This window comes from Dama dama, chromosome 11, assembly GCF_033118175.1.
Source record: "Dama dama isolate Ldn47 chromosome 11, ASM3311817v1, whole genome shotgun sequence".
Lineage (NCBI taxonomy): Eukaryota > Metazoa > Chordata > Mammalia > Artiodactyla > Cervidae > Dama > Dama dama.
The window spans coordinates 73,248,132-73,274,192 of NC_083691.1; the positions used below are offsets into that span (position 1 = coordinate 73,248,132).

Sequence of the window (26,061 nt, forward strand, 5' to 3'; positions counted from 1 at the left end):
GCCTACTTTGTCAAAAAAAAAAAAAAAAAGCAAAATTAAATTTTTCAAATTACTGATGTTTGGAAGTTAATCTGATCATAAAGAAAAATTATTTTGATTTTCCTTTGGAAAATACTGTTGGGTGAATTGATAACAATTCAAACAGTGTTTCAGTGGTACCACTCAACAGAAAAATGCAGCTTTTAGAAATATTTATCTAAAATCCCTTTCTATTACTTGGTAGGTAGAAAAGGATGAGCTCAGCCAACCCCACTGCCTTGTTAATTACACTTGGCATTTGGCATCTTCCTGCATTTCAGCCACTGCCACATCTTTGCATTACTGACCAGCATCTTGTCAAATGTAGATAGTGTTGTGACCAGTCTGGTCTTTCAGAATCTTATCTTTCTCCTCATCAGCATTCACCACAGTGGGAAAGCAAATGCAGTGTTTGTTTTAGAAACAGTTATAGATGGTCACTAATGCCTCTAGGAGACCAGTGTGGAGACTCCAGTGGACGGGGATGTAACTGAGAAACAACTGCCCTCAAGTCTCCATTAGGACAGGGAAATTCTCCAGGAGATGATATAGCCTATTTCCAGCAGCTGTGCCATGCACTACTATTCCATTCAGTAGAGAAATGGTCCTCTGAATCCCAAGTCAACTCATTTTTCATGGTCTTGTGATCTTCTGACTAGTTTTACCTTGACTCAAAAACACAACCTGTTCTCATGTTGACCAACCAAACCCCAACTGTTCTTCTACAGCCTATTTCCTACTCTGATTCTACCTCCATAGATTTTTCCCAACCATTCTCTATAGTGCCCCTATGGTCCACAGAGACCATGCCCTCAGTTTCCTGGGCACTTACTAGTAACAGGACATCACTTATAAAAGTATTCAGTCTTAGTAGTACATTTTACATTCACTAATTTATGTATGATTTCTATACTCGTGTCCCATCTGCCAATCAACCTGTCCTTCACAGTAGAGACTACAGTATAACCCCTTGTATCTCCTGCCTACAATGAAAGATCAATGCTATGGACAGAGAAGGCACTCGATAAATGTTTAGTTAATTATCTAATTAAATGCTGTAAATCAGGGGTCCCCAACCCCCAGGCCACCTTCCACTACTGATAAGTGGCCTGTTAGGAACCAGGCCACACAGCAGGGGGTGAGCTGCATGCGAGGGAGTGAAGTTGTGGCTGTATTTACAGCTGTTGCCCATCGCCCTCCCAACACCCCCAGATGGGACCGTCTAGTTGTAGGAAAACAAGTTCAGGGCTGCCACTGATTCTGCATTATGGTGAGCTATATAATTACTTCATTATGTATCACAATGTAATAATAATAGAAACAAAGTGCACAATAAATGTAATATGCTTGAATCATCCTGAAACCACCCCTCCCCTCTGCCAGTCTGTGGAAAACCTGTCTTCCACAACATCGATCCCTGCTACCAAAAAGGTTGGGGACCATTGATGTAACTAAAAGGTGTCTAAATGTAATCCTTTGTAGGGACTTTCCTGGTGGCTCGGTGGTCAAGAATCCACCCACCAGTGCAGGAGACACAGGTTCAAACCCTGGTCAAGGAACTAAGATCCCACATGCCGAGGGGGCAACTAAGCCTTGGGCGCTGCAACTAGAGAAAGGCCCGCGTGCAGCAAGAAGAGCCTGCATGCTGCAACTAAGGCCCAACAGAGCCAAAAATGTAATGCATTCTACAACTACAGGGGACCATCATTACTTCAACAGTCCCTCTTTAAAGCCCTTCTCCAAATGAGTTGAACCTCACGGTCCTACAGGACATGAAGCACCGTCAAAAGCCCTGGGCCTAACTCTCTGATAACCAGTGCCCTGACTGCTCTGTGTGACTCTGGTTCTGGAACAGCCCAGCTTCACTCAGACTTACCATAAAGCGGTTTCTCCGGGGACACAGAGAGCAGGGTGAGACACCTATGATCTCTCTCACACCGCTCTGCCAATACGTGGTAGAGTAACTGGTCCAAGAGTAGAGATGTACTACTTCTATCACAAACTACTAGAAGCATTTGTGGGGAAAGAGAGGTGAATAGCCTATATGTGGTTTCTCATCTAATCCTCAACTAGACTGTTATAATTCACTCTTACATAACTGCTTCCATACAATGGGCCTTCTGACATTTATGCATGTTTTCGTGTGTGCTCAGTCCAACTCTTTGCGACCCCATGGACTGTAGCCCGCCAGGCCTCTCTGTCCACGGAATTTTTCAGGCAAGAATACTGGAGTGGGTTGCCATTTCCTCCTCCAGAGGATCTTCCTGACCCAGGTATCAAACCTGCATCTCCTGCATTGGCAGGCAGGTTCTTTATCACAGTGCCATCTGGGAAGCCCTTATACATGTTTTACAACCCTATAAAACAAATCTTTAGACATCTAGCTTTTCTCTGTTACAAAATAATGTATGCAGCAGACAACCTGAAGCCCATTCCTAAACCTCACCAAAAACCCTGATTTCAGAGTATTTAAGTCAACAGCAGACCACAGTTTCAATATCTCTAGCCTGGATGAGCCTTTAAAAAACTCCCAGTTGTAACATTTTTGGTATTCTACAGCTGTGGGAATACCACTCAGTCTTTCTCTCTGCCTGCTAACTTGCTCCTCGCCCCGGAAAATCATAAAGTAGCTGTAGGCTACATACTGTGTACTAAAGGCTGAGATCCTTTTGTCACTGAGCTGGGAAGAAAACCGTCTTTCAGACCTGCCTTCAAACAAAACTCTTTCTCTTGTCCCTGCTCCTGTGTAGGGAAATTCAGTAGGACAAAACCCCCACCCCAACTCTGCAGTCTGCCTCATCAGTGACTGCTTGGCAATTCAGCTGAATTAAAAGAGTAGGACACCGCTTGACTTTCTAAGGTCTTGCTATTCAATGTGTGGTCTAGGGACAGCTGTAGCAGGATCACCTGGGAGCAGAATCTAGGCCCCACCCCAGACCTACTGAACCAGAATCTGCAGTTTAACAAGGTGCTTCCCTGATGGCTCAGATGGTAAAGAATTCGCCTGCAATGCAAGAGACCCAGGTTCAATCCCTGGATCAGAAAGATCCCCTGGAGAAAGGCATGGCAACCCACACCAGTATTCTTACCTGGAGAATTTCACGGACAGAGGAGCCTAGCGAGCTATAGTCCAGGGGTCACAAAGAATCAGACATGACTGAGTGACTACCACTTTCACCTCTCAGGTGAGTCACATGGATATTTACGTTTGCGATGCACTGATCTAGGGGCTAACCTGGCACAGTTCAGCAGGGTGGTCGATAGCCACATGTTCCTATTAAAACTTAAATTACTGGGACTTCCCTGGTGAGCCAATGGATGCAAATCTGACTTCCAGTGCAAGGGGCATGTGTTCAATCCCTGTTGGGGAACTGGGATCCCCCGAGCCACATTTAGAGAAAAGCCTATGAGGTGCAAAGAGGAGCCTGCGTGCTGCAACTAAGATCCGATGCAACCAAAAATAAAATAAAAAATAAACTTAAATGACTTAAATAAAATCCAAAATTCAGTTCCTCAGCTGGGCTAGCCATGTCTCAAGTACTCAACAGCCCCATGTGCTAGTGGATCCCCTACCGGACAGCAAACATGCAGAGCATTTTCATTCTCCTGGAAAGCTCCAGCGCACAGCACTGAACACAGGCCGTTTTTCAATCCACCTTTAGTAGTGAACTCAACACATTAGGGTAGAGAAAAGCTGATACTCCGTTTTACTTTAGTCCCGCTCCTGAGTCTTACTTCTTTTACAAGAGGAAGCAATCAACCAGGTTCAGCCAACCTTACCAGGTTTACCTGCTCTCTGGTAAGCAAAACTGATCCTTTCCTAAAACGAGAAGCTCTAAGAGTATCAATCTAAAAAGTTTCCAAAGGCAATCTCCTTCATAACTACAAGAAGCATCAATTGCAAAGTAAACCGGTGGAGAAATAGGATCCAGCTTTCCCACTGGCTTTTAGAGCTTTGAAAAGGTTACCTTTATCTGAGCAAAAGCGACTATACTGACACCATTTCTTGGTGGTTCTCAAACTCTGGTGTGCACGCAAATCACTGGAGAAGTTTGTTACCACACAGATTCCCAGGTCTGACCACCAGTTTCAGATTCGGTAAATCCAGGGTAGATGCAACCCATCCCCACCACTGATGGTGCTGATCCCGAGGCTACACTTTGAGCCACCGACCCAGGCTAACAAAAACAACGGGAAGATGGTGAGACTTGACACTTGCTTCCACATGGACATTGTGCCTGGCAAGAGTGCAGAAGCCTGTGCAGAGAAAGCAGACTGAAATCAAATGGGTCAGGACTGTGTGCCCTCAGCCTCTTTTCCAGAAAGAGATATACCAGAGCATCCACACAGAATAGGCCGTGGACAAAACACCCAGTGAGAAATGGTCTCTGATTCTTAAGTCAACAGTGTAGTCAAAATGAGGCCCTGATTAACTCTCCCTCACATCTCAAAGAGGCAGCCTCCATCTATTACCTATTAACTTCATAAATCTCTGAAAACCAGCTTCTAACCCCTTCCCCGCCCCCAGTTAAACCAGAAATTTAAAGCCTACAGTGATTGCCTAATTGCCCAAACCACTAACGTCTTAATCTCCACTTTAACTGGCCTTTCCATAACATTTTATGTTTTAGCAACCTGTCTGCCTCAGAAATTTTCATCTGCTTCGGCCTCCATGGTTCATTTTTTATCTAATGAAACTCTCAGTCTCTTTAATGGGAGCTCCTCAGACTGTTTTTTCTCCTTCTCAGGGGAAAAAATATTATGACAGAAGTTATAAAGGGAGAAATGGACCCCTTCCTGGCACACAGGCTGAGATCTGCCTCATTCTTAAATAAGAATGAGAAGATTCTGCAAGTGATGTCATTGGTTGAGGGATCATGCTTGCTGCTCTCTTGGTATTTAGGCCTCCTTCTATAGGAGGACATCATTTTTCTTTGTATCCTAAATAAGGAAAAAGGGAGACATAACTGAAATTCAACATCAGCCCACAAATTCTGTACCAGGGAAGCTAACAAAAAGGTAGAATACCCTCTTCCATAGGCACAGGGTTGAAGGTAGCATGCATACTGCATGCTCAGTCACTCGCTTGAGTCTGACTCTTACAACCCCATGGACTGCAGCTCACCAGGCTCCTCTGTCCATGGGATTCTCCAGGAAAGAATACTGGAGTGGGTAGCCATTCCCTTCTCCAAGGGAATCTTCCTGATGCAGGGATCAAACTGGGTCTCCTGCATTTCAGGTGGATTCCTTATCGCTAAGTTAGTAGGCTTATTGGTAGCATAAATCTTATCTAGAAATTGCCTGGCACTAGAATCGACAGGGAACAAAAAGCACATGAAATCTTTTGACCAATCCCTGTTCTCACATTCTGAAATTTCCATCACGTTGCAGTTAAAAGGATGAAAAATGGTCCGGCCCAACAGGGAGACAACTTCAAGTCTGGCAGACCCCCTACAGTACCCTTAGCATCTCCTGTTGTCACAGCCTTCCACAGATGTTCCCCAAAGAATCTACCTAAAGTGACTAACTCTCAAAGTTCAACTATCTTCTTTAGGGGAATTATTTTAAAAGTTCTGGCCTATGTAAATCCATGGCTGATTCATGTCAATGTATGGCAAGAACCACTACAATATTGTAAAGTAATTAGCCTCCAACTAATAAAAATAAATGAAAAAATAAATAAATAAATAATAGTTCTGGCCTTTGTCCTGACTTTTAGCCAGTCTGTCTCCACTAGAAATTTTGGACAATGACCCCAACATTACTTCAACCTACTATGTGAATCAGATGGCCTCAGCATGCCTTCCAACCATAATTCTATGATTACATCTAACCTTCACTCCAAACTGGCGCGCCTTCTGACCCACCCTCCTCTGCCAGTTGGCAGTGGTGTTCCGTCAGAGCAGTCCATGCGTTAATTTCAGGGTCAACTCTCAAGTCTTCCCTCACTCATCACATCCCACAGAATGAATGAGACACAAGGATGAGTGCCCTGACACTTCCATATCCTTCATAAGTTTGTGGCTACATGCAAAGCAGGCACTCAAAAAACAGACAAGCTAAACCATATTTGTCAACCATAATTCCTAAATTTAAGCCCTATCCATCTTAACAGCCACAAACTTTATTTAATCCTACATAACTCTCCCTGGTACTATTCAAAGAGCCTGCAGTCTGGTCTCCTTTTCACCAGTCTTTCCCCATTTCAGTCATCTTCCACACAGCTACCAGTTATCTTTCCAAAAGCAATGTCACTCTTCCATTTGAAAACCTTTAGTGTCTAGTCCATTTATTCAAACTTCTTACTTGACATCCACAACTCTTCATAATCGGGTCCAAGTTATCCCTCCAACCATATTTCACCACTCTCTGTCATGTATCTGACCATGTCTTCATGTCAGCAGAGACTGTCTCGTTTGCCTGGAATACTACCATCCATCCTTTCCTCCCTATCCATTACTCCCCAATCTGAGTAACTTCTACTGTTACCTGCCATTTCTTCTGTGCGCCCACTGATATGACACTTGTCGTCTTGTATTAATTTTAAGTACAACATTTGAATATTCTATTAAAGGGTTCTCCTTAAGGTGGAACTCTGCCTCACTCTATGGGGCCTGGCAGACTGTTCACAGGTGGCACATAACTGTCTGCTGAACCAAAGAGCTTACATAGCCAAAAGAATAAAATCTTTTCAAAGTTTTCACTACTTTTGGGAGGCTGTTATTTCAGCAGTGCAGTCACTGCTCTAAATATTTCTAGAACTCTCTTCTGCCATTTGGAATTGCCTTCTGAGCTAGTTTTCTCTCCGGAAAAGAAAATCAGTCCCCTTACTTTAAACTCATGAAACATTTTCACCCCAAAATAGGAGAGCCAAGTGTGCGGGCTGCCATCCTCTACCCACCACACTTCATCACATGGATTTGTTCCAAATAATTTCTTGCCCTTTCAAACAAAGAAACAAAAAATGCCTTCAAAGGATTAAAAACTTGCCATCACTAACATCTTGCCAGAGGCTCTTAGAGACAAATTCAAAGGGAAATGCAGAAGTCTTGCCAATGGTCATACTTAGACGCTCAGTCTGTCTGACTCTTTGCGACCCCTTGGACTGTAGTCCGCCAGGCTCCTCTGTCCATGGGGATTCTCCAGGGAAGAATACTGGAGTGGGTTGCCATGCCCTCCTCCAGGGGATCCTCCCAACCCAGGCCTCCCACATTGCAGGTGGATTCTTTACCTTCTGAGCCACTGGGGAAGCCCTTGCCAAATAGTAGCACCACTGGAATAACAGTATCTCAAAAGGCTTCCATGTGATTGTGAAGACTTAAGTGTGTATGTTTAGGTACAGGTTTTATTTTTCACAAAACAATGCATTTCACCTTGCTGCATATTTGTTATATGAAATTTTTTAAAGTGTGTCTCTGTTTCTCCAAAGTAAAAAGGAGTCTAAGCTTCCCCATGCTCCCTTGAATGCCAAGATCATTGAAAACCAAGTTTAATGACTACTGAATCTATTTCCAAAGATGCAAGATTCTGCTTTGAGAACTTCATTAGCATATTCTTGAGGCAGAACCACACTACACAGAAAAGCAGCAACGCCCTTTTCCAAGAAAAGGGTCCCATCATTTAACAGACGGATGCCATAAATATGACAAAGGGAAAGGTCACTATTTTGCTTAATTCAACATGTCCTGAGTATCTTCTGGGTGCTCTGCCCCACTCCAGGCGACCCAAGAAAAAGAGAAAAGGACACAGCCCTAGCACTCCAGCTTTCAAAATCATTTTCAGACAACGTCTTTTCAAAGCACTGAATCCATTCGTAACCATCTATCTCTGGTGAAGTAGTTTACACGCATGACTCTATTCACACTTCAGATTTAATTGCGGGGGGGTCGGGGGGAGGCAGATAAATCTCTTTATCCTCACATCATCCCTGTGGGAAAGGAGAAAGCTTGATCCTTTCCATCGCCGGGCTGGAAAACTGAGGAAGCAGCAGGAAAGCGATGGTCCTCACCTTTCCCTGCCCCTCCCGACCAGCACCAGAGGCGGAAGCCAGGATTTCTGACATCCCTGTCCAAGCCCGCTAGTTCAGTGAGAAGGAAGAATCAAACTCCAGCTCCTACCCGCAGAAACGCACACCGACCAGACACCGCCCGGCCCCATCTCCTGGGAACTGCAGGTGGAAGCACGGTAATGGTGGATACAGAAGACGGAGGAGACAGGAGGGGCGCGCTCGCGTGCCCCCTCCGCCGTCTCCCTCTGTCCCGACAAGTCGCTGCCAAGGCAACCCGAGGCCTCAGGACCGGGGACCCCCTACTCCCCGCATACGACGGGTACCTTCGAGTACTCCTGAGCCAGCTTCTGGTACTTCCCCTGCAACTCTGCCGAGGCCATGGCCTCCCCCGCCCTGTCCAGGCCAGACTGCCCAGGCCACTCAGCCCCACCCCCCGCCCCCAACCCCAGACACGCTGCCGGGTATGGCTCCACCAGCTCCTGCCCGCTCAGCCACCGCCGCCGCGCCTCCTCCTCCACTTCCGGGTTCGCCGGGTGAGAGGAAGGAGGAGTGGGGCCAGGGGTGGAGCGACCGCCGGGGGCGGGGGGACGTCTGACGTCACCGCCCCGCCCTCTCGCGCCCGAGCACGTACACGCGCAGAATCGCTGGCGCTCCTGGGCTCTGCCTTTAGGACCAGGGGGCGCCATCTTGACTCATGGTCCAAGATGGCGACCCAGAACAGGGAAGGAGAGTATTAAAAGCGGAAGAAAATGATAAGAGCCCACAGAATGGGCGGGGGACGGCGGAGAGGGGCGGTGGTGCGAAGAATCGAGGACCGGAAGAAGAAACATTCTAAGCGCATCAAGAATTCTGGTCGAACATACCGTCCTCCCCTACTGGTTCCCATGGCAACCGCCTGTCGTTTGATGGTTACATCTTTCAGAAGGTGCTCAGAGAGAAAGACCTCTGTATTCCGCTACCTGCTATCCGGATATGGTAGCCCCGGCCATGGCCTGCATTGTAAACTCTCCCCAGTTTTATAAAGCGCGCTTCTGTCACCCTGTTCTCCAGACAAACCTTCTTTGTCTTATATTTTGACGTTGGGATATCTTTGTGTCCATTCTCTACCCATTCCACCCGCCCAGCCCTGCCCTCATACTGGCACTGCATCAGAGCGTTTTCTCAGAGAATTGGGTAAAAAGCTTTTAGGAAATTTCAGGGAATGATCCCTGCCACGCATGCAGATAAGGTGGACGTTAACAACATGTAACTGGACAATTGAAGCAAATAATAGTCTGCCTGAAACACTTTATGCCGACGCCGCTTTGCTCATTAAATATGTTTTGAGGACGTTTCATATGTTAGATATTCTAAGCATTGCATTTATTGCAACATTGAAATGTTCATAGAGGAATAAAAAATAAATTTAGGATACTTGTTTGCCATAAATTACAGCACCGCAGTTTAATAAAACTGATAACCTAGACCTGTATATATCTGCATGAATCTGTGTCTATCAGCATAACAAAACACTGAAATGTAAAAAGCAAATTGCAGTATACTAGAGCATGAAAAGATACATTTGAGGAATATAAAGCAACATTTGTGCTGCTCATGGACACATGAACGTGTACTAAAAATAGAGAAACAAGAACTGGAAGGATACACGTCTAATTCTGGCTTGTGATTGCCTCTAGTGAGAAAACGAAGAAAGGGAAATGAGAAAGAACAAAGAAGCATAAATTTTATTTTTATTTAATTTTTTCAAGTGACTGTGACTGGAAGTTAACATTTATTATCCAGGTAGTAGGGAAAGGGGTGTTAGTTATGTTGTTATTTTAGAACGTTTGATATTTTTTTCCATGATTAAAAAAACACCTCCTGTTTTCCTGTTTGACGTTTGACTATGAGTATGCCTGGAATTTTAAAGTGAAAGCATGAGCTGGTATATGCACTTTTCAGCCACTGTAATGTAAGAAAAGGATTACAAACTTTTTAAAATGTTGTTTATACTTTTCAGTTGGCTAACAGTCAAGCCCTACTATCCAGCAAACTTGCAGAATTTTAAAAATTATTATTATTAGTTTTCCATGGCACCACCAAGCGGCAGAATTAAATATTGTTAAGTGTATTTCTGTAGTTTGTAATGTAATGGAATTTTCAATTATTTAAAAATAAAATGCCATTGCAGAACTAACATTCCAAAGAAAGAATGTGCTACTGTGGTTAGAGAGCCTATGTACTGACCTGAGAAATTTATATTTCCACTGCTTAATCTAGTTGTTCCTCTGTTGCAAAAAATTGTTTCCAAATCCCAACTGCTAAATCGAACACATTTCAGAATCTCTTCCTCAAAAGACACCATTAAGTGAGTGAAAAGGCATTTGCAGTATATATGTCCAACAAAGGTGTCCCTTATCCAGATATATAAAGAGCTCTTACAAATCAATAAGAAAAAAGACCAGCAACCAGATAGAAAAATGAGCAAGGGACTTCCAACGGGCACTTTACAAAGGAAAATACACAAACGGGCCATTAAACGTGCAAAGGGGTGTTAAGTTTCATTAGCAACCAGGAGGAAGTGAAATGAAAACCACAGTGAAATGCCATAAACACCCACACAAACGGCTAATATTTAAAAGATTGACAAGAGTGAATGAGAATATAAAACAAGAAACTATCATAACATGTTGATAAGAGAGCCTTCCCTAGTGGTGCAATGGTTAGGAATCCACCTGCCAATGCAGGGAACATGGGTTAGCTCCCTGCTCTGGGAAGATCCCACATGCCATGAAGCAACTAATCCCGCGCGCCAACTACTGAAGACCATGCTCTAGGGCCTGTCAGCTGCAGCTACTGAGCCCATGAGCTGCAACTACTGAAGCCTGAGTGCCTTAAGCCTGTGCTGTACAAGATGAGAAGCCACCGCCACGACAAGACTGCCCACCACAACTAGAGAAAGCCCATGCGCAGCAGGGAAGACCCAGCACAGCCAAAAATAAAATTTTAAATGTTGGTAGGAATATAACCTGGAAGAGCCACTTAGGAAAGAGCTTGCTATTATCCACTCACCTGAAAAGATACATATTTCAGGATTCAACAATTCTTCTCTTATGTATAGACTCAAAAAATGTGTGCATGTATTCACCAAGAAGATTCATAGCAGTATTATTCATAATAGCCAAAAAAGCTTATCAACGAATAGATAGTTACTAGAAATAACTGTATATTCGTATCATGGAATACTAAACAGCAATGAAAAAAGCTGAAATACAACTGCAATTAACTACTGGATGAATCTCAAAAAATAATACAGAACAAAAGAAACCAGATTCCCCCCAAAATATACTATAAAACTTCATTTATATATCATTCAAAAAATGGCAAAATTCAACTATAAGATTTAGGATACATGCCTAAGTATTAAAACTAGAAAGAAAATTAAGAAAGTGATAGCCATAAAAGTCAGAAGCTTTATTGTTTTCGGGTGGAAGAGGGTGATAACTACTGGAAGAGGCCATGAGATGGGCTTCGGGTAGTACTGGCAATGTTCTATTTATGTGTGATTGTTACACAGGTGTTAACTTTGTGTTAATTTCTCACGAGGTACATTTTTGTTTTGTGCACTTTTTTTGTATGGATGTTACATTTCACAATAACAGAATTTTAAAATTTTTCTGTTAACTCATGTGCTTACCAGTCAGTGATGGTTCTCAACTTGTAACCATGATATACTTGTAGGGAGTGGCCTAAATGAAGGTCACTTGGAATTATTATAAATATGCAAACACTGTGATGATCATTAAGGCATTTAACAGCATACTGTTTTAGGAATTTTTTTCAGTTGCAGGTGTCAGGAACTGACTCAAACTATCTTGGCTCCAAAGGAATACTTTCCTAGAAGGATGTGTGGGTAGCTCAGAGAACAGTAGGAAGAAAACAGGAGCTGCAGAGCTCCAGTTCAGAGTTGTTGGCCATTAGTTCAGTGTTAATGAATCAACAATGTATATTCAATAAGGTGCCTTTAAATAGAAACACACCTAAAACTAGGTTATATGTTGTTTGGTTGACAAAAGTGGGACCAGAGGCTGTCATGATCCTAACCCTGTGTTTTCCCTAGGAGCAGTGCTATTCACTAATTCAGTGGATGTGATGATTTTATAGAATACAACTCTGCAAATAAAGGGAATCAATTGTGTATACATTGAGAGCAGTGTGGATCTTCCTTTGGTCATATGGACAATGACCAGACATGACACTGGGTTACTTAGATGATATTGTCAGTCTCTGAGTAAACATCATTTCACGGTACAGTAGAGTCATGTGTTCTCTGTCCTTGCATACATCTGAACATCAAGAACTTCCTTCAAACTTCAAAGCTCCACCCGTTCTACTTCGTAACCTGCTGTGTGCAGCAGCTCTTAGAGCAACATTGGGAGCTCAGCTAGCCCCACTAGCAGCTCCCCATACAGAGAGCTAAGTAAAGATTTTCTCTGGCCTGGTTTCACATTCCTATGGCCAGTCACCACACATGATTATTGAGGTAATGGACAACAAAGAGTGTTTATATGAGTTTATATAAGGAAAGGATTAAAAAAAAGAAGATTGTTATTCACTATTTTCTTCCCAAGCCAATCCATTGTCCACTCTTTCTTACCTCCATTGCTACCATCTCTTGTCTTGATGCCTCAAAAAGCCTTCCAACTGGTCACCCTTCTTCCACCCTTGCACAGCTGCAGTCTTTCCTCCACAGAGCACCCGGTGTGATATGCTGAAGCATAACATTCTTATTAAAACCTTCAAGAACCCACAGAGCACTGGGAACAAAGTCCATATTCCTTACCATGCTACTAAGGCTTTACAAACTCTGGTTGCTGTGACCTCCCCACTTCACGTTCCAAAAGGGCAAATAGCCAAGCCTTGAGCCTTCCTAAGGTCTAGGCTCTAGAATCTGTACCTCACTGCTGCCACATTCTATTGATCAAAGCAAATCACATGGCCAGACTATCAATCTGGTTGACTAGATTTGAAGGGACTGGAGAAATACACCCTGCCTCTTGATAGAAGGAGGAGGAAGGTCAGTTGTAAAGAGCATGAACAAAGAGAAGCCTGATTCACTGAGGGCCTTATATTAGAACAATCTGCCACCCCTCACCTCCTATACTACCCTTCTTTCTGTTCTTCAAACAGTCTTCAAAAGTTTGTACCTGTTTTTTTCCAGTGGCAGAATTTCTCTGTAGGGAGAATTTAGAAGGCTAGCTCTAGTTGGAAGAGGGAACTGAGTAGGGGACACATAGAGATGAGTTTGGATAGTGAACTTGCAGTACTTATTTAGGATGGTTCAAGGGAGCTAAACCCCAGACACCACCAGCCCTTCCTTGGTGCTGCTGCTCACGATATTTAGCCTGGCCTGTCCCAGAACTGAGTACAGTTGCATCCTTCTCAACATTCAGGTGCTAGCCCACACATTGCCAATTCAGAGAGACATTCCTTGAGCATCTACTTAGATATTTCCCTTCCCCATGTCTCTCTGCTCTGTTTTATTGTCACCATAAAACTTACTGCCATTTGAAATCACCTGAGGCAAATCAGCAGCTTTCATGAAATCCTCCATCTATCTCACCTTTTAGGACTCTAAGCAACTTCTCCAGAAGGGTTTGGAGGCCCTGTCTGTGCAGAACTAGTTGCAGACATAACATTCTAGGTTAGACAGAAAAATGGCCTCTCAAAGATATCCATGTTCTAGTCTCTGGCACTTATATTGTATGTATACCTTCAGTAACATAAATTAAGTTTACACATGAAATTAAGTTTGCTAATCAGCTTTCCAAAGACATGGGAGCATGAAAAGGAATCAGCCCAATGTTGCTGGCTTTGAGGATGGAGAAGGAGCCCACAAAGCCAAGGAATGCCGGTGGGCTCTAGAAGCTGGTGAAGGGAAGAAAAAGGATTCTCCCCTAGAGACCACAGCCTCCAGAAGGACCACAGCCCTGCCACGAGATTGATTTTAGATCAGTGATACCCCTTTCTGACTAATAACCTCCGAAGCTGTGAGATGACAAATTGGTGTTATTTTCAACCACTAAGTTTGGAGAAATTTAACACACCATTAACAGGAAACTAAATAACCTGCATAAGTGAGGTAACTCACAGTGCTACACCCAGCTCCTTCCTTCTACTGTGACCCAAGGTCATTGATCATCCATGGGTCAGAGTCATCCCACCCACTCTGTTTCCAGTTCCCAGCCACATGTTGTATATGACCATGGCTACACTGCAGTATTGTGACAGGTAAATCAGTGGTGTGTGGGAGCAGGCTCCTACCAGCTTGAGAGAGCCATTTGTTACATTTTCAGGAGTTGTGAAAATTAGTTACTGAACACAGCCATCACTGAAGATTAGACTGTATGAGCGTTAAATAAGTTATATGACAAGCATAAATACTCTAAATTCATCACTTTCTTATTTCGCTATATTTGCTATATATAACTATTATCTAAGCTCTTAAATTACTTACTTTTACTGTATCTATACAATACTATACAGTGATGTGCTATGCCTACCTTTGCAACTCTGCATTCAGTGACATCATGTTGGTAGCTTGAAACTGGCCATGATGGAGGCTTTACACTGTGGAAACAGGCAGATGCTGCAAACGTGGGCTCCCTCCACTCCACGCTTGGTTACAAGTCTGCCACCTGTGCATAGGACAGACAACACCTAACTTTGGAGTGTTCCCTACAGCTTCAGGGTGCCCTTTTTATTTTTCACAACAAAGACTGGAAACTCCAGTGAGGCAAGACCCAGGAACTACTGAGGGAAAACTCATCTGCTGGGCTGCTGAGGTCTCACAGAGTCTGGTCTAATTCATCTTTATTTTCCTAATGCAGTGAGCGCTCAAGAAATGACTCCTGGGGACTTCCCTGGTGGTCCAATAGTTAAGAATTTGCCTTGGAATGCAGGCGATGTGGGTTCAGTCCCTGGTCAGGGAACTAAGATCCTATATGCCATAGAGCAACAAATCCCGCATGCTACAACTACTGAAGTCCATGCTCAGAATAACTAGCACTCTTATTTTTTCTATAATTAATAGATTATCATTGTTAGATAATTAACTTAAATCAATAGGAAATGTTTCATAAACATTAGTAGCTACTATCATTACAATGTTAGTAGCTGCTATTATTACTTTTAGCTCACAATCTAACCAAGTCCATTGATATGTCAATGTTCTTCTATATTAGGGATCTTTTTTCTTAAAGCCAGGGGAGCAAATTCTTATATTCGCATTTTGAATAGTACTTAATTATAAGAGTTTTTCTTACCTTAGCCTTTTAAAAAGTTTCTAACAATCGGAGCTGAGAAAGCTAAAATTACATGTAAAATGAAATTAGAACATTCCCTCATACCATACATAAAAGTAAATTAAAATGGTTTAAAGATCTAAATGTAAGACATGACACCGTGAAACTCCTAGAAGAGAACATAAGTGAAACAGTCTAACATAAATCATGGCAATATTTTCTTAGGTCAGTATACATAAAACTATAACTCATCCATAAAAACAGAATGAAATCCTACCTTTTGCAGTAATGTGGATAGACCTAAATAATATTCTGCTTAATGATATATGTCAGCAAAAGACAAATATAAGTGGTATTACTCATATGTGAAATCTAAAAACTAATACAAATGAATATATATACAAAATAGAAACAGAGTAACAGAAATAGAAAACAAATTTATGGTTGCCAATAGGGAGAGGGAAAGATGGAAGGAGAAATTAGGGGTATGGAATTAACAGATGCAAATTATTATACATAAGATGGATAAGCAATAAAAATTTAATGTATACAGCAGAGAATCTAAGATCATGACATCCAGTCCCATCTGTAAACCACAGCGAATCTAAGATCATGGCATTCGGTCCCATCACATCATGGCAAATAGATGGGGAAACAATGGAAACAGTGAAAGATTTTATTTGGGGGGGTGGGGGGGCTCCAAAATCATTACAGATGATGTCTGCAACCATGAAATCAAAAGACGCTTGCTCCTTGGAAGAAAAGCTACGACCAACCTAGACAGCTTAGTAAAAAGCAGAGACATCACTTTGCCAGCAAAGGTCTGTCTAGTCAAGGCTTTGGTTTTTCCAGTAGTCATGTATGGATGTGAGAGCTGGACTATAAAGAAAGCTGAGCGCTGAAGAATTGACACTTTTGAACTGTGGTGTTGGAGAAGACTCTTGAGAGTCCCTCGGACAGCAAGGAGATCCGACAAGTCCATCCTAAAGGAAATCAGTCCTGAATATTCATTGGAAGGACTGATGCTGAAGGTGAAACTCCAATACTTTGGCCACCTTATGAGAAGAGCTGACTCATTTGAAAAGACCCTGATGCTGGGAAAGATTGAAGGCAGGAGAAGGGAAAACAGAGGATGAGATTAGTTGGATGGCATCACCAACTCGACGGACATGAGTTTGAGTAAGCTCTTGGAGTTGGTGATGGACAGAGAAGCCTGGCGTGCTGCAGTCCATGGGGTCGCAGAGTCGGACACGACTGAGCGACTGAACTGAACTGAACTGACGCCCTATTGTTCTAGCAGAGAAGGAGTGCTGGCTCTGCAGAATGGCCCTTTCTGCCTGGTATAATCTCGTGTTGCCAGCAGAGGGCGCGCCGTCACCGAATTTGTTTAGAAAAGATAAAAATCCGAGGACAGTCCGAGTGAGCTGGTTGTGAGTCTTTCCACACGAACCACAGGGTTTGTAGTTGTTTAGGCACGTCTCTAGTGACCTCATCCCACTACACCTGATTCTTTTTGAGGAAACAATTAGCCTGTTTGAACAGAACAGGCAAGGCAAATTAGTAACTGGAAAAGTACTAAGTCATTCTGCAGAACGCGTTGGGACGTCCGGTATTCCCTTGCGGCTTAGAGTCAGGGTGTGGACCCTTCCTCCACACCTGATGGCTGGGAAGGCAGACAAGTCACCCCTCTGCACAGGGCGCAGCCCCTCCTTTGTTCTGGGTAGGCTGGGCGGGCAGAGCGAAAACAAAGCTGGCCTTCGCGGACAGGGCTTCCGTGGAAAGACAGGGGACCTCTCTGGCAGCCTCCCGAGCCAGGAGATGCAGCCGTTGTAAGCCTCTGTGCTGGAGAAGAGCCGAAGAGGTGGTGCCGTGTGTTCTACAAACCCCGGAAGCAGATTCTCCAGCACATCCTGCGCACTGCCGTTCCTTCCAGCCACGTTCCAAGAGACCAGTGGCTTCAAGGCCACATTCCTGCCCCTTGTGCAAGGCCCCAGAGGACAAGGGACTTGAGGGAGAGGATGAGAAAAGGAGGGCTGACTCTCTCTCAACTGCAGGCCTTCCCAACACAGCCATCAGCAGAGGGGTGTCCCCAGTGAGAAGAGGAATCCGTGTCGGAATTACATTCTGGTCACCATTCACTTATACTTTATACCTTATTCACTTATACCTCCATGGGTTCATTGAGGGGGTTTCCCAAGTAGCACTAGTGGTAAAGAATCCGCCTGCCAGGGCAGGAAATGCAAGGTACACAGGTTCAATCCCTGAGTCAGGAAGAGCCCCTGGAACAGGAAATGGCAACCCACTCCAGTTCACTGATATCAGTGGGGGTGGTGTGTGCCAGGCACTGGGACGGGTGTTGGAAGTACCTCTAAGAGCCCGCCAATAGCCATCTGCTGGGGGAGGCAGATCATAAAATCATAAGGATACAGCATAAGCTCTTCAGTTCAGTTGTGTCTGACTCTTTGTGACCCCGTGGACTGCAGCATGCCAGGCCTCCCTGTCCATCACCAACTCCATGAGTTTACTCAAACTCATGTCCATTGAGTCGGTGATGCCATCCAACCATCTCATCCTCTGTCGTCCCCTTCCCCTCCTGCCTTCAATCTTTCCCAGCATCAGGGTCTTTCAAATGAGTCAGTTCTTTGCATCAGCTGGCCAAAGTATTGGAGTTTCACCTTCAGCATCAGTCCTTCCGATGAATATTCAGGACTGATTTCCTTTAGGATGGACTGGTTGGATCTCCTTGCAGCCCAAGGGACTCTCAAGAGTCTTCTCCAACACCACAGTTCAAAAGCATCAATTCTTTAGCACTCAGCTTTCTTTATAGTCCAACTCTCACATCCATACATGACTACTGGAAAAACCATAGCTTTGACTAGATGGACCTTTGTTGTCTCTGCTTTTTAATATGCTGTCTAGGTTGGTCATAACTTTTCCTCCAAGGAGCAAGCGTCTTTTAATTTCATGGTTGCAGTCACCATCTGCAGTGATTTTAGAGCCCCCAAAAATAAAGTCTGTCACTGTTTCCACTGTTTCCCCATCTATTTGCCATGAAGTGATGGGACCAGAAGTCATGATCTTAGTTTTCTGAATGTTGAGTTTTAAGCCACAAGTATTATACAATGAGGCTCTGAAGTAACACAGAGGAAAAGAATCTAGACCTTTTGTGAATGGAGATGAGGAAAGTACTGAGATTAGGGAAGGTTTACAGAAGAGGTGGGCATTTGGAGATTCAGTCAGCCAGTCAGCCAATAAATGCTTACTAAGGGTCTCGTGTGTCAGACACTGTTTCGGGCGCTGGAACGCACGAGGAAAGATATGGTCCCAGACCCATACTCTTGTAGAGGCGGCGTTGTGGTGGGAGACGCAGAGCATGTGCAAATATTAGTGAACATGATCAGTATCTACAGATTAGAATGGAAGGAACACAGGGCAGCTGGGGAGGGGGTGGAGTTTATGGTGAGGGGGTCAGGTGAGCTTCCCTGAGAAACTGCGATTTGAGCAAGGACTTCCAGAAGAGCAGGAATAAGGCCCCCTTCCCCTGGGTCTCTGCGGGGAGTGTTCCAAGCACTGGGAGCAGGCAGGGCCAGTCCCTGGAAGTGAGCGTGTCCTGGAAGGCGAGGAGGCCCATGTGCCTGGAGCAAAGCGGAGGGACTTGGAGAAGGAATCAGTTTGCAGGGGGGCTTGCAGGCAGTGGTGACAAGTTTGGCTTTTACTCTGAGAGAAATGGGTCACCATTGGAGCAATGGTGTGCTGGTAAATTGAGTCTCAAAAAAAGAAACACATTTTTTTTTTTAGTTCAGTTCAGTTCATTTCAGTCGCTCAGTTGTGTCCGACTCTTTGCGACCCCATGAATCGCAGCACGCCAGGCCTCCCTGTCCATCACCAGCTCCTGGAGTTCACTCAAACTCATGTCCATCGAGTCGGTGATGCCATCCAGCCGTCTCATCCTCTGTTGTCCCCTTGTCCTCCTGCCCCCAATCCCTCCCAGCATCAAGGTCTTTTCCAATGAGTCAACTCTTCGCAGGAGGTGGCCAAAGTATTGGAGTTTCAGCTTCAGCATCAGTCCTTCCAATGAACACCCAGGACTGATCTCCTTTAGGACGGACTGGTTGGATCTCCTTGCAGCATCAGCCAATTTCTGTGGCATAAATACTTCCACCATGGCTTATTCTCCGCTACCAATGTGACACCACTGAACACAGTAGAGAAGGCATGTGAGGGTGCGACCAGCTGGGACCAGCTCTTCCAGCCCACCATTGCTTTGGAGGGTTTTGAGAAAAGTGTGACATGATCTGACTTGTGTCTTAACAAAGTCACTCTGGCTGTATTGAGAGCAATCATGGGTGGGTGGGAGGGAAAAGGAAAAAGCAGGGGGCCACATTGGAAGCTAGTGCCAAGGTCAAGCTGAGAGGACAGCAGAGACTGTGAGTCCTGGACAGATTGTGGGTGTATTCTGAAGGAGGTATATTGAAATCCACCTGGTTTCTTGGTGGACTGGATGTGGGGTGCGAGAGAAAGAAAGCAAAACAGGATGGCGCTGAGGTTTAGTGGAAGGTTTGGGGGTAATGAGAGGAAAGGCATTCCCACAGGGAACAGCCTGTGAGAGTCATGTTGTAAGCACATGTTGTATTTTGGGGAAAAAAAAAAAAAAGGAAGGGGTGTGGTTAGTGAGCCAGTTATATGCACAGAAGCTGTGTTCGGGGCTGGACAGAAGGGTGCCCCCCACCAGAGAGAGCCAGGACTCAGGCTGTAGCCAGGGCAGAGCCCCTAATGGGATTTTAGCAGAGAAGTATGTGCCTAGGTTCATAATAAGAAGAAATAACTAAAGAATCCAGAGGCAGTGAGACCAGTTAGGAGGCTGCAGCATTGATCAGCACAGCAGAGAGCTGGCATCTCACCTGGACAGTGATGGTGAGGCTGGAGGGAGGAGGAGGGGAGAGGAGGGAGGGGGAGGGGAGAGGAGGGAGGGGGAGGGGAGAGGAGGGAAGGCCTGGCACCGGCTCCAAAGCCATCCTTGCACGTGGACCACAGAGCACCATGGGCATGTCCTACCTGTTTGTTCAGTAAGTGAACTGATCAGCCAATTGATGTGAGTCTTATCTTTACAAACCTCCTCCCATTCCCCCACTCATCTCCCAGCCAAAGATATCTTTTCCAGAGGACAAATGAATTTATTATATTAGAAATGTAGCTTCAATGCACATGCCTCTCTGAGAGGGTTGGGAAATTCTCAGTGTCAATCCAAGGGGTGACTGCATGGGTACTCCTTAGGCTGTACAAGGCAGGTTGCACACTCAACTGGGTGTGTGTGTCCATACCTATGGGTTGGCCATGATTCACTCCACCACATAATTGACAGAACACAGAGCCCTTCCTTAGACCAAGCCCTTGTTTCCAGAAGAGAAAAGAGGCCAGGAGTATTGGGTGAGGACGGAATGTGTAGACAAAACACAAGGGACTATAACTTTACCCATTTGTTTGCTGTTGAAAATTCACGTGGCCAGGGTTATCTGTAACATCCACATCTTTCACCTGACGTCACACCTTAGATAAGGTGTGTGTGATGGGAGGAGAAAGGACAGGTCAGGACTCGGTGGCTGACTCAGCAACACAAGACAAACTGGCCTGAAACTTCTGAAAGTTGCGCCTTAACAAGGCTGTGTAGGGTCACCCCAAGGCATCATTGTTTTTATAGCACTGTAAAAGCTCCGTCATTAGCAATCTGGTCCCTCTATCTGGGAGGAAGCTGACTTTTCCATCCTTCAAATCTCTTCCCACCCCACAGATAGCTTCTCCTCCATGCACAGGGCACACGCGTATCCCTTCCACAAGGCATGTACCCCTTCCACAACATGTGCAGCTACAGACCTGTAGACTGTTCTGGACGGATCAGCAGCCCAAAGCCTGCCTGCTCCACAGAACCAATGATTACTTTCTCAGTGACAGTTGGGCGTTGTTTTTTATTCTAGTAAGCTTTGTTTTCGTAGTTAGCCTGCAAGTGTGAGTTCAGAGCTGGACTCCCAGAGGCTCTCGGGGGTATTAACTCTTCTCAGACAATGACCTGCACCCCAGGAAGGAAAGAGTGGGTGCCACCTTTCACGCTCAGACTGTGAGGAATGTATCCATTTGTCTCTACTAGAGTTGGTTTCTCCGAAGAGGACCAGAAGAGTGTGCATGTGTGTGTGCGTGCGTGTGTTTCTCTGTGCACACATGCCTGAATGTAGGTGTGTGTCTATTTTTGAGAGAATAAGCATATTGTTGTTTTTGTTGTCATTTCGTCGCTAAGTTATGTCTGACTCTTTGTGACCCCCATGGACTGTAGCCCGCCAGGCACCTCTGACTATGGGATTTCCCAGGAAGGATACTGAAGAGGGTTGCCATTTCCTACTCCAGCGGATCTTCCCAACTCAGGGATCCAACCTGTGTCCTCTGTTTGGCAGGTGGATTCTGCACCACTGAACCACCTAGGAAGCCCATAAACATATTAATAACTATACTATTAATTATTATTAACTATGTTATTAACTATTAATAACTATGTTACTTTAACTATGTTAGATTCCCATTGGGCACCAAGAACTTAATACTCTCATTGAATCTTCACAACCCAGTGAGGAAAATGTTATTATAGAACCTCTGATGAATCAATCTGTTGCAAGCTAGTCTTGGAAATGACATAAGACTTTCTGATGCATTTTCTCTTTGGAGATGTTTGAAGATTTTTACAGCGAGGTCAATTTGTTTCCCACTTAACCACTTTTATAGGACTACACTGCCTGTAATTCAGGCTAAGTTATGCATGATTACCAAGTTTAATAAGAAAACAATAATGTATTTCGGGATTTCAACATTTTTAATGAGTGGTAGTATTATTTGTGAACAGTTCTAAGTCAAGTGATTTTATTAAATGAAAATGCTCACTTAAGTAACTGTTAGATCATGAAGAATAAATCTTGAGCCAAAAGCAAAATAATAATAATATTCATGACAAATGGGTATTCAGTGTTCTTTGATAACTTGCTCTAAACATTTCCTAAAGGACACAAGTTGTTAAGTGCCTCAGTTGCTATACTGATACTCCGAGAAGTAAAGAGACTTGCTCAAGGTCACACAAGCTCAGTCTCTGGATGCCCTTTGTCTTCCTCTGGCTGGACAGAGAAAGTCATGAGTGAAATACAGATGTCCCTGCTCTCCATGTGGGCACAAGCTGGGGGCTGGGATCCTTTCCATTCAGGTTGGAAATCCCCAGGAAACAGTCATCATAAACCAATCGTAGGCCAAAAGCAAAAGAGGATACATCTTTCAAAAGAAGATGCTATTCCAGAGCTCACACTGGTGACATTACTGACTTATCCTTACTTCCTTTCTGGACCTGAGAGCATTTCAAAACAAAGGGTTTTCTAAGAATGAAGATTCCAAAATGTACCTGGAAAAGAGCCCCAGACAGTCATGGGGTGGTCATCAGGCAAACATCACTCACCCCATCCTCAGAAATGATGACACCTTTGCCTGCATTTGGGTTCTGTCATCCTGGCAATGTCATCTCTAAACAGGTCTCCTTCCAGACACCCCCGAAAGAAGATGGCCAAAGGGCGGGGTCAGAAGTTTTGATTAGATATAGCTCAGCCTGAAGTGCAAGGTGGTTAGGATTTATCTGGGGAAAAGGTAAAGATTTTCACTGCCCTGAAAAAAATGCTTAAATTTGTTGGTTTTATATCCATTTTCACTCCTATAAGGTTCGAAGAAGCAGGCATAGCCCCTGGCATAGCCCTACCCACAGAGGAGGCAATCAAGCCACAGTTGTGATTAGATGGAATGAAGTGACATGACTTTAAGGATGTCATAACATTTTTTTTCCTCAATTGTTTTTACAGGTGAGGAAACAGACCCAGAAAGGTTAAATTACTTGCCCAAAGCAGCTTAACCACCTAGCCCAGTCCCAGAGCTTCTGAGCATCACCTGGTGCAGAAGATCCCACTGTCCTGCAGTATACACACGGGTCTCCTCACCTCGCTCTGCCCGGGCCAGGCTGCATAGGAGACACGGCCTCTCTGTGTCTCCCTCTTGGCACGAGACGAAATCAGGTGGTCCCATTCTTCCTGTTCCACTCTGCCAAGTTTATCTGAACATATTTCCTCTCCACAAAGCCAGCTCGTCAATTATCTGCTCCAGTTAAGATGTGTGAGATGTGGTTAATTCAGTCACTCCAGTGGGGTGACCGGGGTGAACAGTGGGCTGGCCATGCTGGCTGCAAGTCCCCCGATGCCCCTGGCCGTGCTGCTTCCCCTGGCATTCTTCCTACCCCCAGATGGCCTCTGCGGTTTCTTCCTCTCCCTGTTCCTTCCTTTCTGAGTCCCTGGAGTTCCAGAACTGTGCCTTGCCCTGGCTCCTCCCCTATCAATGGACAGCTCTGTCCTAATTTTGTGTCCTCTGACAAACTAACATGTATAGAGTTGTCAGTGGTAAATGGCATGGTAATACTTAAAGTATTACCATAAAAAACTTTAATACTTAAAGTCTCTCACGAATAAGTAACTCTCAAATGACATTGCACATGAGGCATCTTCTGTACTTACGCCCAAAGCCAGCCTTGTGACCAATGAATATAAAAATCATGCCCGTTTTGCTTTGACAAACAAACCCCAAACACTCAGCTCTCTAAGGCCGGTCCTTTCTGCCTCTTAGCATGAAAACAAAGAAGGCAGACAAAGGCTGAGTGTGTATTAGTCCGATCAGTTAGGACAATGGACACAAGGTCAAGTTCAATGCCTTCCTCCCTTTTATGAAATAAATACTATGACCCTGAGATGACATGTATAAGGTAATATAACCTACCTATATACATGCAGTGCTGGGCTCAGTCACTCAGTTGTGTGTGACTCTTTGCGACCCTATGGACTGTAGCCCACCAGGCAGGCTCTTCTGTCCATGGTATTTTCTCGGCAAGAATACTGGGTTGGGTTACCATTTCCTCCTCCAGGGAATCTCCTCCAGGCTTCTTCCAGGGATCAAACCCTTATCTCCTGCATTGGCAGGCGGATTCTGCACCACTGAACTACCTGGGAAGCCCCCATCTACATATGCCCCTACCTTCTCAAAAATAAGATCAACATATTGCCTTGACTGGAAAGATTCAAAGGAGAAATAAGACAGAGACCATTTCTGATAAAGTAATACATATTTCAATATGGAAATGCTTGGGCCCAACTATCTTAGAAGATAAGATGAAGGAGTCAAATGTAATTATTCACATATTCACCATGAATGCTACTGCTGCTGCTGCTAAGTGGCTTCAGTCGTGTCCGACTCTGTGCGACCTCATAGACGGCAGCCCACCAGGCTCCTCCATCCACGGGATTTTCCAGGCAAGAGTACTGGAGTGGGTTGCCATCACCTTCTCCGTCGCCATGAATGGGACAACTGTAAATGTAAATCAATACAATTGTATCATGTTGCATACAGTTAGTGCTGTGAACAAATCCTAGTAAACTTCCAAAAACCAAAGTACCAGATTACTTTGCTTCATGTGGCAGCTGCATTCTTGGAAAATTAAGTGTCTCTGAAACCATGCAAATATACATTTTACTTATGGGTAAAATGTAGTTAAGTTTGAGGCACAGGTAATTATAAACATTGTTGTTATTTTAAATCTACATGAGCATCTGCGACAGGCCATCCCATGGCTCTTATCTACTGTTTTATTGTATTTACAAGTAGTGTCATTTATTGTGACAACAACAAAAAAATACAACCACCCCCCAAAAAATTCCCAAATGCTCCTAGGGGTAGTACTGTGCCCTTCACTCAATAGCAAGTCATTCCACTGGCAATTACAATTAACCTCTACTAACAGAGTCAAGAGAGAATAGTTAAACAAGATAGGGGGTTGTTTTTCTCTGAGGTAAAACAAATCTGGAAGCAGGCAGTCTTGGGATGATTTTTTCCAAGTCTCCTATCTTTTCTTTTCCAACATTCCTAGTACTGATTTCCATCCTTAAGTTCATGGTCACAGAATGGCTGCTGGAGCCCCAGCTACTGTATCTATGATCTATTTAAGATGAAGAAAGAAGGGAGAAAGTCAGAAAGAGCAAAATCATGTAGTAAATGAATAAGGCTCCTTTCTAGAAGTCTCTCCCAACAACTACCTTTATACCTCATTAGCTACCCCTGTCCTCAAAGCAGGTCTACAAATGTAAGTAGGTACTTTGCTGTCTCTAATAATAATGAGTTCCATAGTGAAGAAGCAGGAGTGAATGGATATTGGGTAGGCAGCCAGTCATCTCTACCATATTACTTCACCCACTGATAATGTCCAGAGATCCTGCCAAAACCCCAAATGTAGATTCAAGACACAGGTGCTAAGAAGGGCATGCAGTCTTTTGGGTTGCTTAGCTCAGGACCTCAAGCTTCTGTGGGCTTCAATATTTGTATGCTATTCCCTTCGAGGGAGCATGTGATGCTTCATCACAGTGATCTATTCTGACTAGATCCTGGCACTGAACAAATCTGGGTCAGCAGACAGATCTGAAAAGGGGTTCAAAACTCAAAATCTGCCTTAGTGTCTACTGTGAGAATCCAAGATGACAATGGCTGAGCTTCTCACATCTGGCATTAGCCATTCAAACACATGTGTGTGTTTTCCAGACTTTGGGCCAGCCCCTCTAAATTTTCCTAGGGGAGTTCTGTTCAGGCTCACAAACATGCACTGCATCTACTCATTTTTCCTGCTGTGTGACAGGGATGCAAGAT

The 26,061-nt window shown here is 44.3% G+C and overlaps 1 protein-coding gene across 1 annotated transcript in view; it reads right to left on the reverse strand.

The window, feature by feature from the left end:
* PPP1R21 (protein phosphatase 1 regulatory subunit 21) overlaps positions 1 to 8,536 on the reverse strand; it is a 61,185-nt gene extending 52,649 nt beyond the window's left edge. The window contains exon 1 of the mRNA XM_061155455.1: positions 8,350 to 8,536. Coding sequence (XP_061011438.1) covers positions 8,350 to 8,406 — 57 coding nt within the window. The 5' untranslated portion in view covers positions 8,407 to 8,536. The remainder of the gene's footprint in view (positions 1 to 8,349) is intronic.
* Positions 8,537 to 26,061: the final 17,525 nt, after the last annotated feature.